The sequence below is a fragment of the Cygnus atratus genome, chromosome 4 (assembly GCF_013377495.2).
Source record: "Cygnus atratus isolate AKBS03 ecotype Queensland, Australia chromosome 4, CAtr_DNAZoo_HiC_assembly, whole genome shotgun sequence".
NCBI lineage: Eukaryota > Metazoa > Chordata > Aves > Anseriformes > Anatidae > Cygnus > Cygnus atratus.
Genome location: NC_066365.1, coordinates 20,379,098 through 20,396,481, shown reverse-complemented (window position 1 = coordinate 20,396,481; position 17,384 = coordinate 20,379,098). Strand labels below are relative to the sequence as shown.

General features: G+C 37.8%; 2 protein-coding genes across 7 annotated transcripts in view; one reads left to right on the top strand and one right to left on the bottom strand.

The window, feature by feature from the left end:
- Positions 1 to 17,384, top strand: part of C4H4orf47 (chromosome 4 C4orf47 homolog) — a 91,740-nt gene that overhangs the window by 12,392 nt on the left and 61,964 nt on the right. The gene's annotated exons all lie outside the window — the stretch shown is intronic.
- Positions 1,522 to 7,610, bottom strand: CCDC110 (coiled-coil domain containing 110). Its single transcript, XM_050710372.1, has 7 exons — positions 7,535 to 7,610; positions 7,184 to 7,236; positions 5,850 to 5,915; positions 5,117 to 5,227; positions 4,090 to 4,377; positions 2,331 to 3,678; positions 1,522 to 1,556 (listed from the first exon to the last, which is right to left on the bottom strand). Exons 1-7 carry the CDS (start codon positions 7,608 to 7,610, stop codon positions 1,522 to 1,524), a joined length of 1,977 nt encoding a protein of 658 aa, XP_050566329.1.

Genomic DNA, 17,384 nt, shown 5'->3' with positions numbered 1-17,384 from the left:
TGTAACAGAATTCCTTCTTTCTTTTTTATACCTCATATTAGATAATTGTACTGGTGCTGGCCTCAGGTACTTTAGTGTCTCTTTGTACAAATTATCAGGACGATATGTCATGTTCTTCATTTATAAACTTTGTAGGTACAGCATTCCTAGGTAGATTGATCTGCACTGTACTTCCTCCTAACTTGTTCTGATGTAGTACAGCTGATGAAGACTGCTCTCAAGTTTTACTTTATGTCCTTCTGCCTTTTCAATTTTTCTTCTGTGTTTCAGTAATCTTGTCATTCCCTAGCGAAATGAGGAAACGAGATTAAAATATATGGAGCTTTGGTTAAAAACAAAACAGCAACAACAACAGAAAAAACATGACAACCCAGTCTGAGAAAATTTTTAGTGCATGTGAGCTAACCTTATCTGGTAATCACAGGACCAGTTACTTCTCCTGATAATTCCCTGTCAGAAAATGTGTGGTCCCAGTGATCTAATGCCTGTTTCTAGTTAGGGCCACAATATGCTGTTTTAATACAAGTAACAATTGTTTTAATACAATAAGAGTTGGCTTCTTGGCAGTGCACTTTATCGTGATGGTGGAATTTAGAACTTTCTTAAATTTCATTGCCCAATTATCTGGGATAGGGAGGACATCAGATATTAAATCATTTTCATGATAACAGCTTCCCTTACAGTATAGATATAGCCAGTCACCTTTATAAATAATTCTTACAATTTAACAGTTACAGTTTGAAGCAACTTCATGTTTCTGTAAGCATCAAATGCAATTGAATGCCTGAGCATCTACTCAGCAGCCCAAGTATTTGTTTTAATGTCATTATTGAATCTGTGTGTGTAGTGCAGAATAATAGCTTAATAATTTTGCCTAACTGCATTAAAAAAAAAAAAATCGAATACTGTTTATATGTGTTTTGTATTTTAAAATGTTTTTACAGGAAAAGGCATTAAGAGGTAGACTTAGATCTTTAATGTATTTTTAGCTGTCCTGATACATATATCAATACTGATACAAAAACATACTCTACATTTAGTGTGCTGTATTACAAACCAGACAAAAAATTGTTGTTTGTTGTTGTTGTTACAATTGCTATTTATGAATTATTGAAGAAATGGGAAGAAATGGATTACTTTTTTGTAGTAACAGTCTCTGAAGATACTGAGCTTGTACAGTGTTGTATTAGTAGGAAAGTGAAGATGAATAATTACCTCTAAGTCTGTTCTGGAAACACCAACAACTGTTTTACTGTTATGGATTTATTTATTAAGAAGGTAAAAAAAATCCTTAAAAATGTAATAGAATAAAGAGAGATAGTGTTGTAGAGACATGACACACAGGTTACTTTAGCTTCATAGAATATTACATGCAATACTTTTGTGAAATTTCTTCCTTCCCCTGTTCCTGTGGCTGAGAAAATCAGATTATTTGTGCAGTGACTATATCTAAGAGGCTAATTTTTGTGTCTTTTATAGCTATGACCATTCTCACTACGTTTACAATGAAAATGTTAAAGTTCACGTTTTAAGTAATAACCTTTCTATGTCAGTATCTAGCATAAAAAGATAAAGGTATCTTGTGTTAATTGAACATACACCAGAATTGAATGTCATCTAAAACATGTGGAAACATAGGTGAAACTTAGGACTTCTTGCAGAATAAGCTCTGAAACGTGGCATGTACTAAACTGTTCAGCTAAAAAGGTCATTAATATTCCCTTCTGACACTGAAATCTTAGGGACAGAATTCCATCTCCTGTAAACTGTCACAGTTTTATTACATTTCTGTAGACTACTTATAATTGTGTAAGGATTTGCTCTTGTGAATCTGTGAAATTCAGCCAAAAGGAGGAGACAGTTTTGAGAACTTAAAAAATGGAAATGACTGAGCATCATAATTGTAAATGTTTTTTTTTTTAAAAACATATTTTTATTACAATTTATTTGAAGCAATAGACTGTTGTATATTATCAGTTGTATATTATCCTATGTTGTATATTATCACTGCAGTCAAATGGAAAAATTCCCAAACTTTGTGTGTGCTGGAGCAATTCATTCATTCAGGTTTTGTTGTATAAGAATATATACATTCTGCACAATCTCTTTTTCAGAAGCCTTTTTATCCCTTAGCAACTTGCCCTAAGACTTAAAAACAGCAAAGCTACAATTTTTCTAGTTGAAACCTAATGTAGCGTACAATTCTAGTAATACGCTTACCAGAAAAATCAGATGAGAAGGACAAATTGTGTACTGCGATGTTAGAAAACAAAAATACTGAATTTAGAAAACGAAAAAATTGATAAGTTACTGCAAAATGAAGCTCTTACCTTGTGAAAGGTATTCCAGAGCTGCATACTGAGAATCAGGAATTTCTTTACAAATTCCAGAGGAATATTCAGAACAGTCATCTTGCATGGTGCCAAAACTGGAATTGGGTGTCCTTTGTGCCCAGACTAGAGCTGTAGTTTGGCCTCGGAGATAAACGTAATCCTTATGCAAATGGTAGAATTCAAACTGTAATACATCTCTCTCATTTTCAATAGTCCACAGGTGATTTTCTAATATTAAGTGTTCTTCAATCAGTTTTCTAATGTCATTTTCATATTTGAAAGCATCTTGTCTATGTTCCTGTAGTTCTTTCTTAAGTAACTCATTTTCCTCTGTGATGTTTGTTATTACTGTTGATAACCTCTTGCATTCTCTGTTTGCAGTGGTCAAGTTAGACTTCAAAAGATCAATATCTGCTTTTGCATTTCTGAGTTCAGTCATAAGTTTCTTTTCTATATAATCTTTATCTGACTGGACTTTCTTAAAGTCCTTCAGCAGCATCTGTTTAGCATTAGAACATTCCTGCAGGCTCGTTTCAAGGCTAAGTTTCTTGTCTGCCAGTGTTTGCATTAATTGAAGATGAGTCTCCCGTTCAGATTTCATTGCACTTTCTTTTTCCTTCATTTGTTGTATTTCATTCTGATTTCCTTCAAGCTCTTGTTCTAGGGAACTCTTTTCTTCTGTAAGCTGGGATATTTTTATCTGAAGTTTTTTATTTGTTTCTTGTACCATGGAGCATTCCTTTTGCAAGCACTCTAGCATTGCACTGAGCTTCCCTTTTTCACAGGTAGCAGTAGTCATCTTTTCTTCTAATTTCTTGTTCCTAATTTGAAAATCATGTAGTGCCTGTTTTGTTTGTTGGTTTCCATGATGGAGTTGACTCTTCTCTTCCTCAAGGATTATTTTCTGTTTCTGGAGTTCTTCACATTTTCTTAGTAAGTTCTTTACTTCCTTAATACATTCCTTGTTGTCTTCTTGTGATTTAACCAACTGCTTTAGCATACTTTTCTTTTCTTTAGCTAAATGCTTAATTTGTATATCACAGTTCGATATTTTTTCTTTCAAAGACTGTATGGTAACAGCAAGAGGTTTGACTTTGTTCTTGAGAGCTAAATTTTCATTCTGAAGATCGTGTACTCTTTTTTGCAAATACTCTGAATTTTTCAGAGACTTTTGCAATGCTTCAGTTTTCCCATCGTATTCAGAGGTTACTGTGATTTCACTCAACTTCTGATTTCCTAGCCTCGGTGGTGTCTGATTTAAAACAGTCAGTTGCTCTTTTTCTAGTTGCTCTTTGTGATCAAGCATTAGTAGCTTATCTTTCACCATTTTGGACAAAGAATTAACCTGGAATCTGTCACCTTCACTTTTAAATTCTTTATGTACATTTTGGTTTTCAGATTCTGCTTTTTCATGGCACACTGTTGTAGGAGAAGACCCCCAAACATTGGCACTTTCAGAGTTTCTGTAAAATTCGTTAATAAAATGTAGGTGATTTTTCTTAAGTGGAGCTAAAGTAATATGTGATTCATTTAAAGAGGTAACAGTTTCTGCAACTTCTTTTAAGTTATTTAATTTTTCTCTGTATAAAAAGACAGATTTTTCTGTATTCTGTGCTAGCAAATCTGAGTCAGTACTGACTGACTTCCAAAATTCTTGTTTCAGCAACTTGGTAGTACAGTTAGTATCATCTGTTTTATGAAATTCTTTCCCATATTTGGGAGAAGGTACAGGAAGCTTAGATTTACTCCAAATTACCTTCTCCTGGGCAGCATTCAACCTTTCTGTCTCCAGATCGGTGCCAGATACCAAATGTCCACATTTATATTCATTCTTCATTGCAGATAACCTTTTGTTTCCAAGTAGATCTTCTGACTGTTCAACCTTTTCAGTTGCTGTATTTTGCAGTGAAATCCTATGTGAACTTTTTATGTCACTGACCACATTTACAGGATTGGAATGTGCTTCCACATGCTCCTCAGAACAGGGTTGTTGGTCATGGTGAACTTCTCTCTTAGAAGATGGCGCTTTGGGATTTTCCATAGGCTACCCCACAAAATTAAAAACAAATGTACAAAAAACTATCATACTGTAAGAACTGTGAAACATTGCAGTACTGGAAGCATAAGACAACTAAGTTGTTAATATCAAGGCACTTCTCAACCAAGACTTGTACAATTTTATCTCCGTGAATGCCATTTACCCTTTAAAAGAACATAAACAGTTTTCATGGGCCTTATTTAATTCAGTACTGGGCTTTGGAGCAGGTATAACATACTGAGTAAGTGTCTTAAATCGATTAAGTATATTTCAAGCAAAGGAAGGATGACCTAAAGAGACTATAGCTTGTTTCTGATTATTTTGTCATCCCAGTTAGTTTGAAAGAAGGGCAAACTGGATTTACACAAAATAGAGGCAGAAATAGGTTTTATGTCTAGGAGAGGAGCAGTATTTATTCCCTTTCTTCATTTCTCTCTTTTCACTCCTTGGCTCTGTCTGTTACACTATAGGCTTTGTATCGCATTCCATATCCAGTGTAAATAGTCCAAACGAATATGGGGAAGATCAAGTTACCATTTTATCTGTGCAGAAAAGAAACCGAACTGTAATCATAATGGGTTGGACAGAACAGTATATGTATCTGTGGCTTCTCAGGAAAAATATACCATTGTTATTTTTTGTACCCAGATTTCCCTTCGGGTTATTTTCCAAAAACCACGTAATTCTCAAATCCAAAATCCATCTAAAGAATAAGTTGTTTGTCAGTAAAAATTGTTAAACATACCAGAGATGCATCACTTGCTGTGCAAGTCATCAAAATCTTGTCTGATGTACATACTGTAGTTTTCATTTCAAATATATTTTTATTTAGTATCTCACTGATTTTATACTGTACCTGAAAGAGATTGAGATTGTTTATAGAAAAATGTAGAAGTATTTGACTTTCCAAAAATACGCTATTAATTAGGAGGTTCTGTCCTGGGATGGACAGACTGGATGGAAGTGGGGTGTAGGAATATGGAATTGTGTATAACGAGTAAAGTGTAAAGCTAAATGTCCTTCCTGTGTCAAATCTTTAGCTTTTATATAATGAATCAGATGAAATGATGACAGAAAAATTCTCCTGTAAGGGTGGCTTAGTGTTCTGTGAAACACGGCAGTTTACAACAATGGAGTAGGTTCTGCTGTCTACTGACAATGACAAGGTGAAATTAACTTCCTTGAAAATAACAGAGCTTCCTTGAGTTTATAGTAGTACAAATTAGAGAAAGATCCTTCCTTTTTTTGTTTCCCTTGAACTCAGTTTTGTTCTTCCTCTTTGTTTTTCTAAGATTTTCTAAGCCCTCAAATACTACTATAACTAAGAAAGAGCAAGAACCTTGAAGTGAAATTATTTTATCAGTGAACGGATGATTTAAATGTATACTTACTGTACGTAAGAATATAAAAGACCTAAGGCCATATCTAAAAATGCAGGAGTTGGTGTTTATATTTTAAGAGCATTTCTGTTCTTTTACCATGTTAACATGCTCCAGAGTCTGTTGCCGAAGTGTCTGAACTGATTCCAGCTGTTGTTGAAGAACCTAAAATGTAGAAAATAAATGTCAGAAAACTGGTAGGTAGTTACTTATTTTTTTAAATATTGAAATGAATTAGGTTATTTTCTCAGTTTAACTCATGTTCATTTTCTAGTTCTAAGATTGTTTTCATCCTGCCTGAGTCAACAAGAGTTCATCAAATGGTTCTTTTACCATTCAACAGCCATTAAGAAAATTATTTGCAATACTGGAAGGATTTCAGCATCATTCTTCCTGGACAGTTGCTCACATCACAGAAAGCACTGTCATATCTGGCATTACTTTGCATCTTAGTCTTTGCTGAGACCAAATGTGTTTAAATTAGAATTCATACTCCAGTTCCAAAGATCATCTTTTGGTTTAGACTGACATGTACTAGTTGGACAACATAAGTGAGCTGGACTGTCTCTTGGCCAAGTGAAGGGAGAAGCCCTGGTGTTCTATATTAACAGAACTAATCTTAGCTAAGCTCTAATGATTTAAAAGTGCTTTAAAATAAGTAGTGCAAATGCTTCACAAAGATCAAAGAATGTTTTTCTGAATGAATCATTATGAGGTCACAGGAATTCAGAAACTCAGTGAAAACCTTAGCTAAAGGAATGAACTTGTGCATAGAGCAAAACGTGTAGTTTTCCGTGTATTCTGCTTTGGAAGAAAATTCTCCACAACATAAAAGAGGAGAAAAAGGGGCAGGTAGAGAATACTGTGCATCCCATACCTGAGTTATGTGACTATACTGCTATTAAAAGCAAAACCAACCTACTTTGCTAGTCAGTATCCAAATGGAAATTGTAGTTTGAAAGTATGCTGTCAATTTCAAAATACTTCAGCAAATTACATCAGTTAAAAAAATATCGTTAGAGAATGACAGCTCCTATGGTTTTCAGTCTGCATACAGTTTATAAGTACACTGAAGCAATCAATCAGTCACTGTATTTGTATTTATATTCATATTAACTAGTTCACACATAAAGACCAATACGGAAGAGACTAGCTTTGAATTAGATAACTCTGTGAACACTGAGATTTAACACTTCATCCTAGCAGCGCCTGTGAACTTGAAGTAAGGCATCTTTGATCAGTAGCTAGCCTGAGCTACTCCTGTTGCTCTGGTGAAGTCTGGTACAGGCCAGTTTGCCAGCAGAGGTTTGGCCATTCTGACAGGCACATCTGTATACTTAAATAAATGCACCATATGGGAATCCTGCTAGCTAAGACTGTCTTTACATCCAGTCATCCTGTTCCTGTCTGCAGACAGAATCAAATCTGCTTACTTTGAGGGCTGTTTGTGGGTGAATTGGATCTTCTCCTCCTGTTGTATGATTACCTGCAAATAAAAAAGACATTTCTACAGTTAGCACTGCTTGATGTTCACAGGAAGAGCTGTTTCAAATCTAGACATCAAGGGAAAAGGGAGAAAACTTAGCCCTGCAGAGGCCGAGGAAGGGCGTAAGAGCTTTTTTCTTCTGCTGTTGGTGTCCTCAGCCCTGCTGCAGTCCCTGGCACAGGATGGGAACACATGCAGGTGAATTAGTGTCTGGAGAACCTCTGAGGAAGAGGCCCAAGGCTCCAGCAGGGAGAATACCTCTTTGAAAGAGATGAAGCAACCATTGCAAAACACGTACCTCGGGGTACTTGTGTCACCACCATGCTAGTCAGGTGTGAGGGGTGGCCCCAGGACAAGGTGGGATAGCCCTTCATTCCGGTGCAGAGACCCAGCTGTACAGTTTTTCCTCCCTCTGGAGGCTGCCTTGGCCTGCACCATCCCCCACCTCCTATGTGAGGAGGAGGAGGAGGAGGGCTGGTGCAGCCCGCTGGTCCCCCCGTGGTCCTGACGCAGTGCGGCGTGTCATGGCAGTGACATCACAGTTCTCAGGGAGAGTGTGGTGACACAGCATGGTGCCACCCCCCTGGGTGCTCCATCCCACCGTGGTGCCGCTATGGCTTCCGCTCTGCCCTCCCCTCTGTGGTGGCAGAGCAAGGCCGCCATTTTCTTCACCAACAACCAGGGCCTCCGACAAGGGGCAGAGGAAGGCCTGTTTTCCGGCGCTGTTCCTGCCCCGTTGCCCCTGTGATGGCGGCTGCCTGCTTGGCATGGCAGCCCTCATGCGTCTGAAGGCAGCAGGGCACCTGGGGGAATCAGCCCTGGGGGACCTCGGGGGAATGTCACCCTGCGTCCAGTGCTTCCTTCCTTGTGTTTTGTTTTGGGGTTTCTTTTTAATTCTTGCTGCAGACACCTCCCTGGGTTGTCACTGTAGGTGGGTGGCCTTGCTCTGCTATGGTCACACTTGTGATAGATGTTCTTGTCTTTTACGTTTTTGAAGTAATATTCTGTTGTGCATTGTTTAAATTGTGTGAGTGTAGTTTTATCCTTCCAGGAAAAAAAAAGTTTCCCTATCAAAATAAGTGGAGCTCCTAACACATATATGAACAATATTCATTGTGTTTTCCATGCTTGAGGTAGTAAAGCAGACATTCACTATGAATCACTTGTATTCATGTGAGTAGACTCATTAAAAGACTGTTTTTGTAATTAAATGACTCAGGATGGTTAGACACAGATTGTTAAGCTGCGTTACTTCTCACAAAGCACCTGTAAGGCTAACAAACGTGGGAAACCTTTGCTAAAGCAACTAAAACCATATATAATTGACATTTTTTTGGGAAGCAGCACTATGAGAGGTAAAGTTCTTTTTAAATTGTAACTCTCATCTATGTCAGGGTTTTGAGTTAATGCTTGTATAACAGTTAATTGGCAAAGCATATTTTTTAAACACTATGTTGCATAAAAACTGATAGAATTTGTCTATGAAAGATTAAGTTCAACCCGGATTGTTTTATTTTGTGCTCAAATTGTGTGTAGTTACTTCTTTCAAGATTTTTTTTAATAGGGAAAGAATAAGTGGATGAAATATGTAGCATATATATTTCTTAACCAGCATTAGCAGTGGGAGATGTTGAAGAAATTTCTGCATTTTTTAATATTCACCCCACGGGCTTGTCGGTCAGTCTTTATGCTAGAAGTTTGCATATGTGCTTATAGCTTTGGAAGAATATAGTTCAACAGTCTGACACAAATGCATTGGTAACGGTATATTTGAACATCGTTTTGGAAGGATAGTTTACGATTATAGATAGATGACAAAAGAGTCACATGGGGATTGTGGCTTTTAGTCCTTGAGAGTGGCATAGCTGTAATATTCAAAGTTTTCATGCTCTCCAAATAGTTCTAACGTGTTTTTGCAGAAGTACAAAGTTAGTGAACCCTTTTACACCTGTTGAGGGACAGCTGAAGAGTTTAGTGGCTGGAATTAGTCCAGCAGTATCACACAATAGCAAGAAATGTAAATCTTATATTTAGCTACTTACTCTCCAACCCAGAAATATTTTTTTTTCTCATTTTTATGGCATCATAAGGGTAAAAATAAGTTTAGGCTTACGTTAATAATCTGGAACATAAAATCTGTCCCTGTAATCTTTCCCCCAATTATTATTTTTTTGATACTATTCTAACGTTACTGACAGTGTTGTCATTAGAGGTGTTTATTCAGTACTATTCTCTGAACTGGAATCAGAACCTTTTACTAGGAGTCACTGCTGGAGGACTTGGTCCTTAATGTGTTGGGAATAGCTTTTTAACAGTTAAAGATTTTAATTTTTGAATCAGGCATTTCAACTTGTCCTTCAGCTATGCTAGCAAATCAAGTAAGACGTTCTCACATTGGACTGCTTTGTCAAAAATAACTTACAAAATGTTTGTATGCTTTTTTTAAAAAAAACTATTTGCCATAAAAAATCCAGATGATATCAGGAAGCTTTGCTGCCAAGTAGTTCAAGAGGGAGAAGAATGAAGGTGGTGCAAGAAAAAAGTATAATTTTCAAGCTGAGCTCTTTCATGATTCTGGTATAAGCCATCCAAATTGTGGTATTTTCTCAGAATATTGAATCTTTGTTAATGAAGACAGAATCATTAAGATCAGGGAGTTCTCCCACTGGTCCAGGTAGGGATATATTCAACAAGTCAAGTTAGTATTACCAGGAGTCTCTGTGTGAGTCTCAGTCAGCAAGAGAGTAAGTCCAGTGGCATATCCATTTAAAGACCAATGAAAGATACTAAATAACGAAACCAAAGCTACACCAGAAAAAGAACATTTACTTGGAAGTTTCTTCATGGTATACTGTTGCCTATTTGCACCATCAGAGGGTGTGTTGTGCTCTAGAGACTGTGCTTGGTATATCTGCATTGTGATCTTCCTGGAATCCTGAAAAGCCAGTGAGAACAGTAAGGACAACCACAAAAGCCTTCTGGAGCTGTCAGTTCCTGTTTGCAGTTTAATAAACAAGGTCAGCTGTTTGAGAGCTGAAAAGAAAAGCTTCTGAAATAGAAATGGTTGGTCCCAAATTTGACACGTGGAGAAGGTATGGAAGTCTTCACCTGGAAACAATAACATTATAAAATTCTGATGTACATGTTTATCTTAAACAAGACTAATGGACCGATGAGCTGAGGTCAACTGTATGAAGTTCAACAAGGCCAAGTGCTGGGTCCTGCACCTGGGGCGCAACAACCCCAAGCAGCGCTACAGGCTGGGAGATGAGTGGTTGGAAAGCTGCCTGGCCGAGAAGGACCTGGGAGTACTGGTTGATAGGCAGCTGAATATGAGCCAGCAGTGTGCTCAGGTGGCCAAGAAGGCCAACAGCATCCTGGCTTGTATAAGAAGCAGCGTGGCCAGCAGGTCTAGGGAGGTGATTGTCCCCTGTACTCGGCTCTGGTGAGGCCGCACCTTGAGTACTGTGTTCAGTTTTGGGCCCCTCGCTACAGGAAGGACATGGAGGTGCTCGAGAGAGTCCAGAGAAGGGCGACAAGGCTGCTGAGGGGTCTGGAGAACAAGTCTTACGAGGAGCGGCTGAGGGAGCTGGGGTTGTTTAGCCTGGAGAAGAGGAGGCTCAGGGGAGACCTCATCGCTCTCTATAGGTACCTTAAAGGAGGCTGTAGAGAGGTGGGGGTTGGTCTGTTCTCCCACGTGCCTGGTGGCAGGACAAGGGGGAATGGGCTCAAGTTGCGCCAGGGGAGGTTTAGGTTGGATATTAGGAAGAACTTCTTTACTGAAAGGGTTGTTAGGCATTGGAATGGGCTGCCCAGGGAAGTGGTTGAGTCGCCATCCCTGGAGGTCTTTAAAAGACGTTTAGATGTAGTCCTTAGTGATATGGTTTAGTGGAGGTTTTGTTAGTGTTAGGACAGATGTTGGACTAGATGATCTTGGAGGTCTCTTCCAACCTAGACGATTCTGTGATTCTGTGATTAATACCTTGTTTTGTTTAGAAATAAACAACACTGTATACTTCATTTTATATAAACAAATACCCAGACATTGACCCATGAGAATTCCTCTATTTATCCAGCAAGAAAAACAATGAAAAATAACGGAATAAACACACTGGTCTTTTTGTATATCTTAAGCAATTTTTCAGGACTTCTGTGGCCACCAAGGCAGGAACAGGGCAGAAATCTCTCAGCTGAGCCCTCATTGTGTAGTCCCAATCTTTGTGTATGGTGGTGGAGATCCCCTTTGTGCCCTAGAAGAGGTTTTTGGCGTTCGTTTCTGAATGGGACTTAGTGGATGCTGGTATGCTTGTGCAGCCCACTTCCTTTATCCCCCACTGCTTGCCCCAAGAGCTGAGGGCTGATGACCAGGAGCTTTTAGTCTGGGAAGTGTTACAACAGGTGAATGCGATACCTGATGTTACATTAAGGAGTTTGGTTAAAAAATGGGTTGTGTGATGAAAGTGTGTAATTAGTCGTGTCACGTGAACATAATTTCTGCTTTGTGATTAGGTGAATTATATATTGAGTTAAAACCTAATATTGAAAAGAAGAAGTAAATTATAACTACTTTTCGACAAAGAGTACCAATTCCAGGCCTCAGGAAGAGAATCTGAGCTATAGAACAAATTCCAATAAATGAGGAGGATCAATTTCAAAAGGTCTTTATTGTATAAATGTGTGTATAGAGTAATTGTTTCTGGTGAGGTTACTTTGTTTATAAAGTCATTTACTAGACAAGAGGAGATGAAGAGAAGGGATGGAAGAATTCCTTAGGTCTCTGCGCAAACAAGCGGAAAGTAAGCATCTTTTGTGTACCAACTTTTTTATTCTTCATTTAACTGTGAACATCTAAAACTCCAATAATTAGAAAAATCTAGGTTTGTATTGGGTTAAAACGTTCTTCTTCAGGGGAAAGGAAAGCATTGTATGTTGTGTGAGTGTTTTGCCTGGTTCTTATCTGAGATGTTGAGCTAAGCAGGGAAAAGAAACCTTTGGACAGACTGCTGTCCTCCTAATTTGCAATATCCAGTGCCAACCTGTCTTAAGACCGTATGGCTCAAGTTTTTATAGATGCAGGAATCTTCTTAGGGAAATCTGGGTTAAACATGAACAGCTGATTAAATGTGTCTGTCCTCCTAAATATGACAGAAATGTTAAAATCAGCTACAGGGACAGCTGTTACCTCTTGATTATTGTGAGACGATGAGTGGACACGTTCCATGAACCTTTGAACAGGTGCATCCTAGACAGGTTTATTAAAACACTACAGCAGTAACTATCCAAGTATGCAAGGCATTAGGATCTGATGGGGTGATCATAGAGATAGACTTGATTAAATACTTGGAGATGTCACTTTGGTTCTCTAACTTGAGAGGCAACATGTAAATCAGTTTCTATCATTTGTTTAAACTGGCATCTTTCAGGGAGGTCTGAGGTATCGGGACAGATTCATTTAAGTCATAAACTCAAAAGAAGATTATTTATTCACTGCTGTGCCAAACTTGGTGAATTTTATGGATGTAACTACTGTATTGCCCTAATTCGTTGTTTACTGTGTGTCCAGTACCCTCTGTTCTTGCTATGTAAATTAAGATGTAATGTTAGACATTTTTTTTTCCTGACCTTGGAATTAAGGGAAAAAAAGAGCTTGTCCTACTTTTGGATTAATATATTATGTTTTGTAATGTGGTGGGAAGATGAGTTTGAGCCCTTTCAGCATTTAGGAGGAAAGGCTGTTTTTGGAAGATTTAACTGCCATGAAAATCCTTTTGGCAAACAGCAATGAGATCCAGTGCAACACTACTGTCTGAATGCCTCGGTGACTTTGCTTTTTGCCTTTACCTGCCACAGTAGAATCAGCTCATCTGCCCAGGTGCTACCACTGTAACGCATATTTTACTCAATCCTTACTTTGCCTAAAGCAGGGCAATGGCTGATACTGTTTTATGGTAAGTCTTCAAAAGCCCCGTCTCTGTTCAGTTGTGACCTTCAAAGGACAGCCTTTTTGTCACGGGGGTGTTAGGACTCTTCATATACACTTCATGATGGCACTTATCTCATTAGAGTGAGAATGGAAAAGGCTGGACGAATTATGAGAAGAAATAATATTTTTAGAATTTATCCTTTTTGTTGTGTTTTTTCCCTTCTATACTGTAACCCCCTTTTCTGCTTAGTCTGGATTTTAAGCTGTGGGGTAGCAATTACTTGTTCTCTGTACAGTGCCTGATACAGTTGGGCCATATTTGAGTGTTCTTGCAATACATGCTTTTCTTATAAATAATAAAATAAGGTAGGTGGTGGAAGAATCTCACTTTGAAAGAATTATACTTCTCACCTCATACATCCTATTTAAGTATAGTTTTGAATTGGCTCACCCAAAGAGGTACAAGAGCTAAAGCAGTGAACAGGAATGCTTTCTGTATAAGTGACTGTAGTTTTGAAAGTGGTGGTATTCCTGCACTGAAAATAAAAGGAAATTAAAGGAATTTGCAAGAGTAAAACAGCAGAAAGAGATTTAATTCTTGAAATTAATTTAAAAAAAATTAAAATGTTTTGGTTAAGCTCCTCATTATTTTAGTTTTTACACATTCACAGCTTTCTTAAATGTGCAAACTGTAGATGTGTTACAAGTCCAGTCTTAGCAAAGTATAGAAATGGAAATAATCATGAAACTGCCAATTAGAGAAATTTCACTGAGAAATATGATTACTAAAAAGATAGCATTCATTCATAATGAGTATGTTGAATGAGTGCTACACACAAACTGAATAGTCAAGATACGGAAAGTATATTTTACCTGTAAGTAGACTGAAAGATAAACTAATTGTCATGTGCGCAATCATAGCTTCTCTTTGAGATTATTCTTCCTCAGTGAAAACTACCTATACCTGTGGTTTGTGTATCTGCACAACCTACAGACACCTCGTAACTCTACTGCTGCTCAGCTGCTGCTTTGAAACGTGGATTCGTTTCTACGTGCAAAGGGACTGAATGTTACTGTGCCTTGTGGCAACATGTAGGGAGTTGCTAGTGACACCCTACAGGTTTTGTGTGATGCCATAAACAACTTTGCTCTTTGTCATAATAGAGAAACTTTTTTTTTTTTGTCTTGAATGGGCTGAAACAGTTTGCCTGCATGTATTACTTGTGTTTTTTGTTTGTTTCAGCCATTGAACATATTGGTCCAGCCATTTCTCTGTAGTGTACCTGGTCTAATTAGTATTTAACTTTTTATAGGCTGCTGGATGAGCAGGATAATTAAAAACCTGTTAAATCAGGAATGTACTAAAAAGATTTTTTTTTTTCAAAAAAAAATCATTTTACACAGAATGTGATGGATAAAAATCTGTTACTGAGTGATATCTGGAAAAGGAAAAGCCAAGGCTGTCAAAAGCTTGCAAGAGATTTTTCCTCTTGCTCAGAATCCTCCTTATGTTTACTAAATATTTTGTCTTCTGAGTAATAAACAATAATCATTAACGTCTCTACAGTTTCTGTGTTCCTGAAGTTGGCACTCCAACACAGCTGTAATTTTGCCAGCAAAGCTTTCTTTAAAGCTTTATTTTGGACAACTGTCCTTAGCCTGTGCCATCAAGAATTTTTTTCAGGGTAATATAATATACAATCTTTCAAGACTGTCCTAAAACCTTTAGCGGTCTTTGGATCATGCCCTGGTGTGGGGAGAGCAGGGATTTGGCAGGCTGAGTGTAACTGAAAGCACTCACTCAGTATGCTAAGACAAATGTGTGCTTTACCAGATCTGGAAACAAACCCCTTTGTGGACTTTGGTGTTGTGTTGTGTAGATGGTATTACTTACCAAGCATGCACTGTGTAGACAAGATCTTACTTGGTGGTGCCACAGAACAACTGAATGTGTGCTGAAGAGTTGTAGTATGCATTTTACTTTAAAACTTCGTATTTTAAGGAAAAGGAATAATCTACTTTTGGAAAATTCTTGTTAACTTCTAAAAGAAACTATCTGGATAGCCTGCTTGGATGTGAGGAGGAAAAAAAAAAGAAACACAAAAGGGCAAAACTACAGAATGTGGCTGCCTTTAAGAGAAAATTCACTGGGTATATGTCAACAAACATGTTTTGTTTACCACTGTTTTATTCATGAAAGTATGAAATCACTAGGTAAATGATAACTTTATCCTTGTGAAAAAGCCCCTCTAAAGTAGAGTTTGATTCAGATGCCTGTATATTACATGCAGGTCAGATCTGTACCCAATAGTACAGTCATTTCCTTTTACATGATTTATAGAAATTTTAACCAAAATTCTTGAGCACATCATCTTGAGGAAAATTCTTGAGCAAACCGGCCCAAATTCTGCAGACTGGATCTATCCCTAGTTTTAAACACTGTCAGTAATTTTATTTCTGTTAAGAAGCTTTTTATCTATGAAAGTTGCAAGGAAAGCTTCAGGATGTGTCTGCATTAGCAGGCAGCATGGTGCAGTAGGGGCAGATGTTGGTGCTGAGGACATGGCAACTCCATAATATGTGGTTCAGGGAGGGCTTATTTAGGTCTAATATCATTGTGTGGACTGCATTCCCATTAGTGGTTGGTGTGCATTAGCAGAGATTCTCTTCTAGTTGAATTTCGTCATAAAGGAAATCATTGTGCATGCGCTTTGGTGGGCGATGTGAACCAAAATGCAGTGAGTGGGAATGAGGAGGGATTTACTTTCAATAGCACACTTCTGATTTGACCAGAAGTGTTAGTGCAATTTTTAAGTGGTGGAATGTGGTTGAAAACCTGAAAGGGTTATTGAGTTATGGAAAAAGCATAGATTCTTTAATTACTTTAATGAGGTTTTGAAGTTTCAGATTGTTGGTAACACTTCAGCGTTACGTAAGAGACTAAAAGCATTCATCTTGGAACAATGGATACAAAAGCACCCTATAAACTAATGTGTGTGTGTTCAGGTGCAATTCTTATCTTGCTCATTTGGAGAATTACAATTTCATGGAAGTTTTTACTGTCTCACAGAATAGCCCCACTGTTTATGCAGTAGTAGCATAGCTGAGGAAAACTTTTCACACCTGTTGATCAACATTTGAAGAGTTCAGATAACAAGTATATGAAGTCACACCTATTATCTTTCTCTCCATCTAAAAATAAATGCCATAGCTCTCTCTGCTTGTAATATGTATCTAAAAAAGCCTGGACACAGCTGAGCAGCATAGTAGCATTACGCTATCATGATTTACTGGGTGTGCCATTCTTAAGCCAGCAGATAAAGTGGATCATTCTTTCGCTGGACACATTACATAGGAAGGATTTGTGCCAGTAACCCCTGACACCCTACTGAGGTAAAGAATGTGGCCTTCAGCACGCTGCAGAGAGAATTGCTGTATCTTTCTCTCACTTTTAAATCTCTGTATTCCCCCAATCTGAAAAGAAGATAGGATGTGATTTCCTAATTTTCTTCTCTATTAGGATCAAAGATTCTTGTCCCTGTATGAATTGCAAATCTGTTTCCTTTATATTACACTGGTGTAAATATTTTCACATAGGTTGGTACTTGCAATTAGATAGGCTTACCTTCTAGCTCTATGAAAGTCATCTCCAACCTCAAACCTCTCAAAATAGCACCATGCCATGATGCAATGCCACTGAACTTCCCCCAAAGATTTGGCATCAAGTCATGTTATGTGACTTTCTTTTAACCTAACACTTCTTGTAGCTACATTCCTGGGAGTTTCCCCATGTTTTCAATTGGTACGTTTGCCCTGTTAAAGAGAGGGCAGTTGAGGGTCTCCAGTTTTGAAAGCACATAATTTCATTCAGAAAACTAATTTTGCCCAGATTATATGTTCAAATGCCTTGTTTAAAAATTGTTTCATTCTTGCCAGCTGTTTGATAAATCCAAAGCATACTGCTCTGTGTGGCTGAAAATGCCAAACTTCTATTATTGTCAAGCCCCTTGACACTCACACTTTCTCATTTTTCATACCTGTTGAAAAGAAACACAGAATTTTCATCGTATGTAGTGATTTATTTTTACTTTCAGTTGCTCCACAAATAAATGAACATTAAGCAATTATTGTAAAACACTAATGATATTTCAGGTTTGTAAAAATACACATTATATGCACTCTCACTTTCAAAATGATTTTCATGTTTACTTTATGAATTCTGCTC

Excerpts from the sequence above, each read along its gene's own strand:
- CCDC110 (XM_050710372.1), bottom strand. The coding sequence starts at position 7,610 with ATGAAGGGCTATCCCACCTTGTCCTGGGGCCACCCCTCACACCTGACT. Across the intron at positions 4,378-5,116 it reads CAGCAAGTGATGCATCTCTG|CCTATGGAAAATCCCAAAGC; the intron begins GTATGTTTAACA and ends TTTGTGGGGTAG. Across the intron at positions 3,679-4,089 it reads TGAATGCTGCCCAGGAGAAG|GTTAATTCTTTGTCCAAAAT; the intron begins GTAATTTGGAGT and ends GACAGATTCCAG.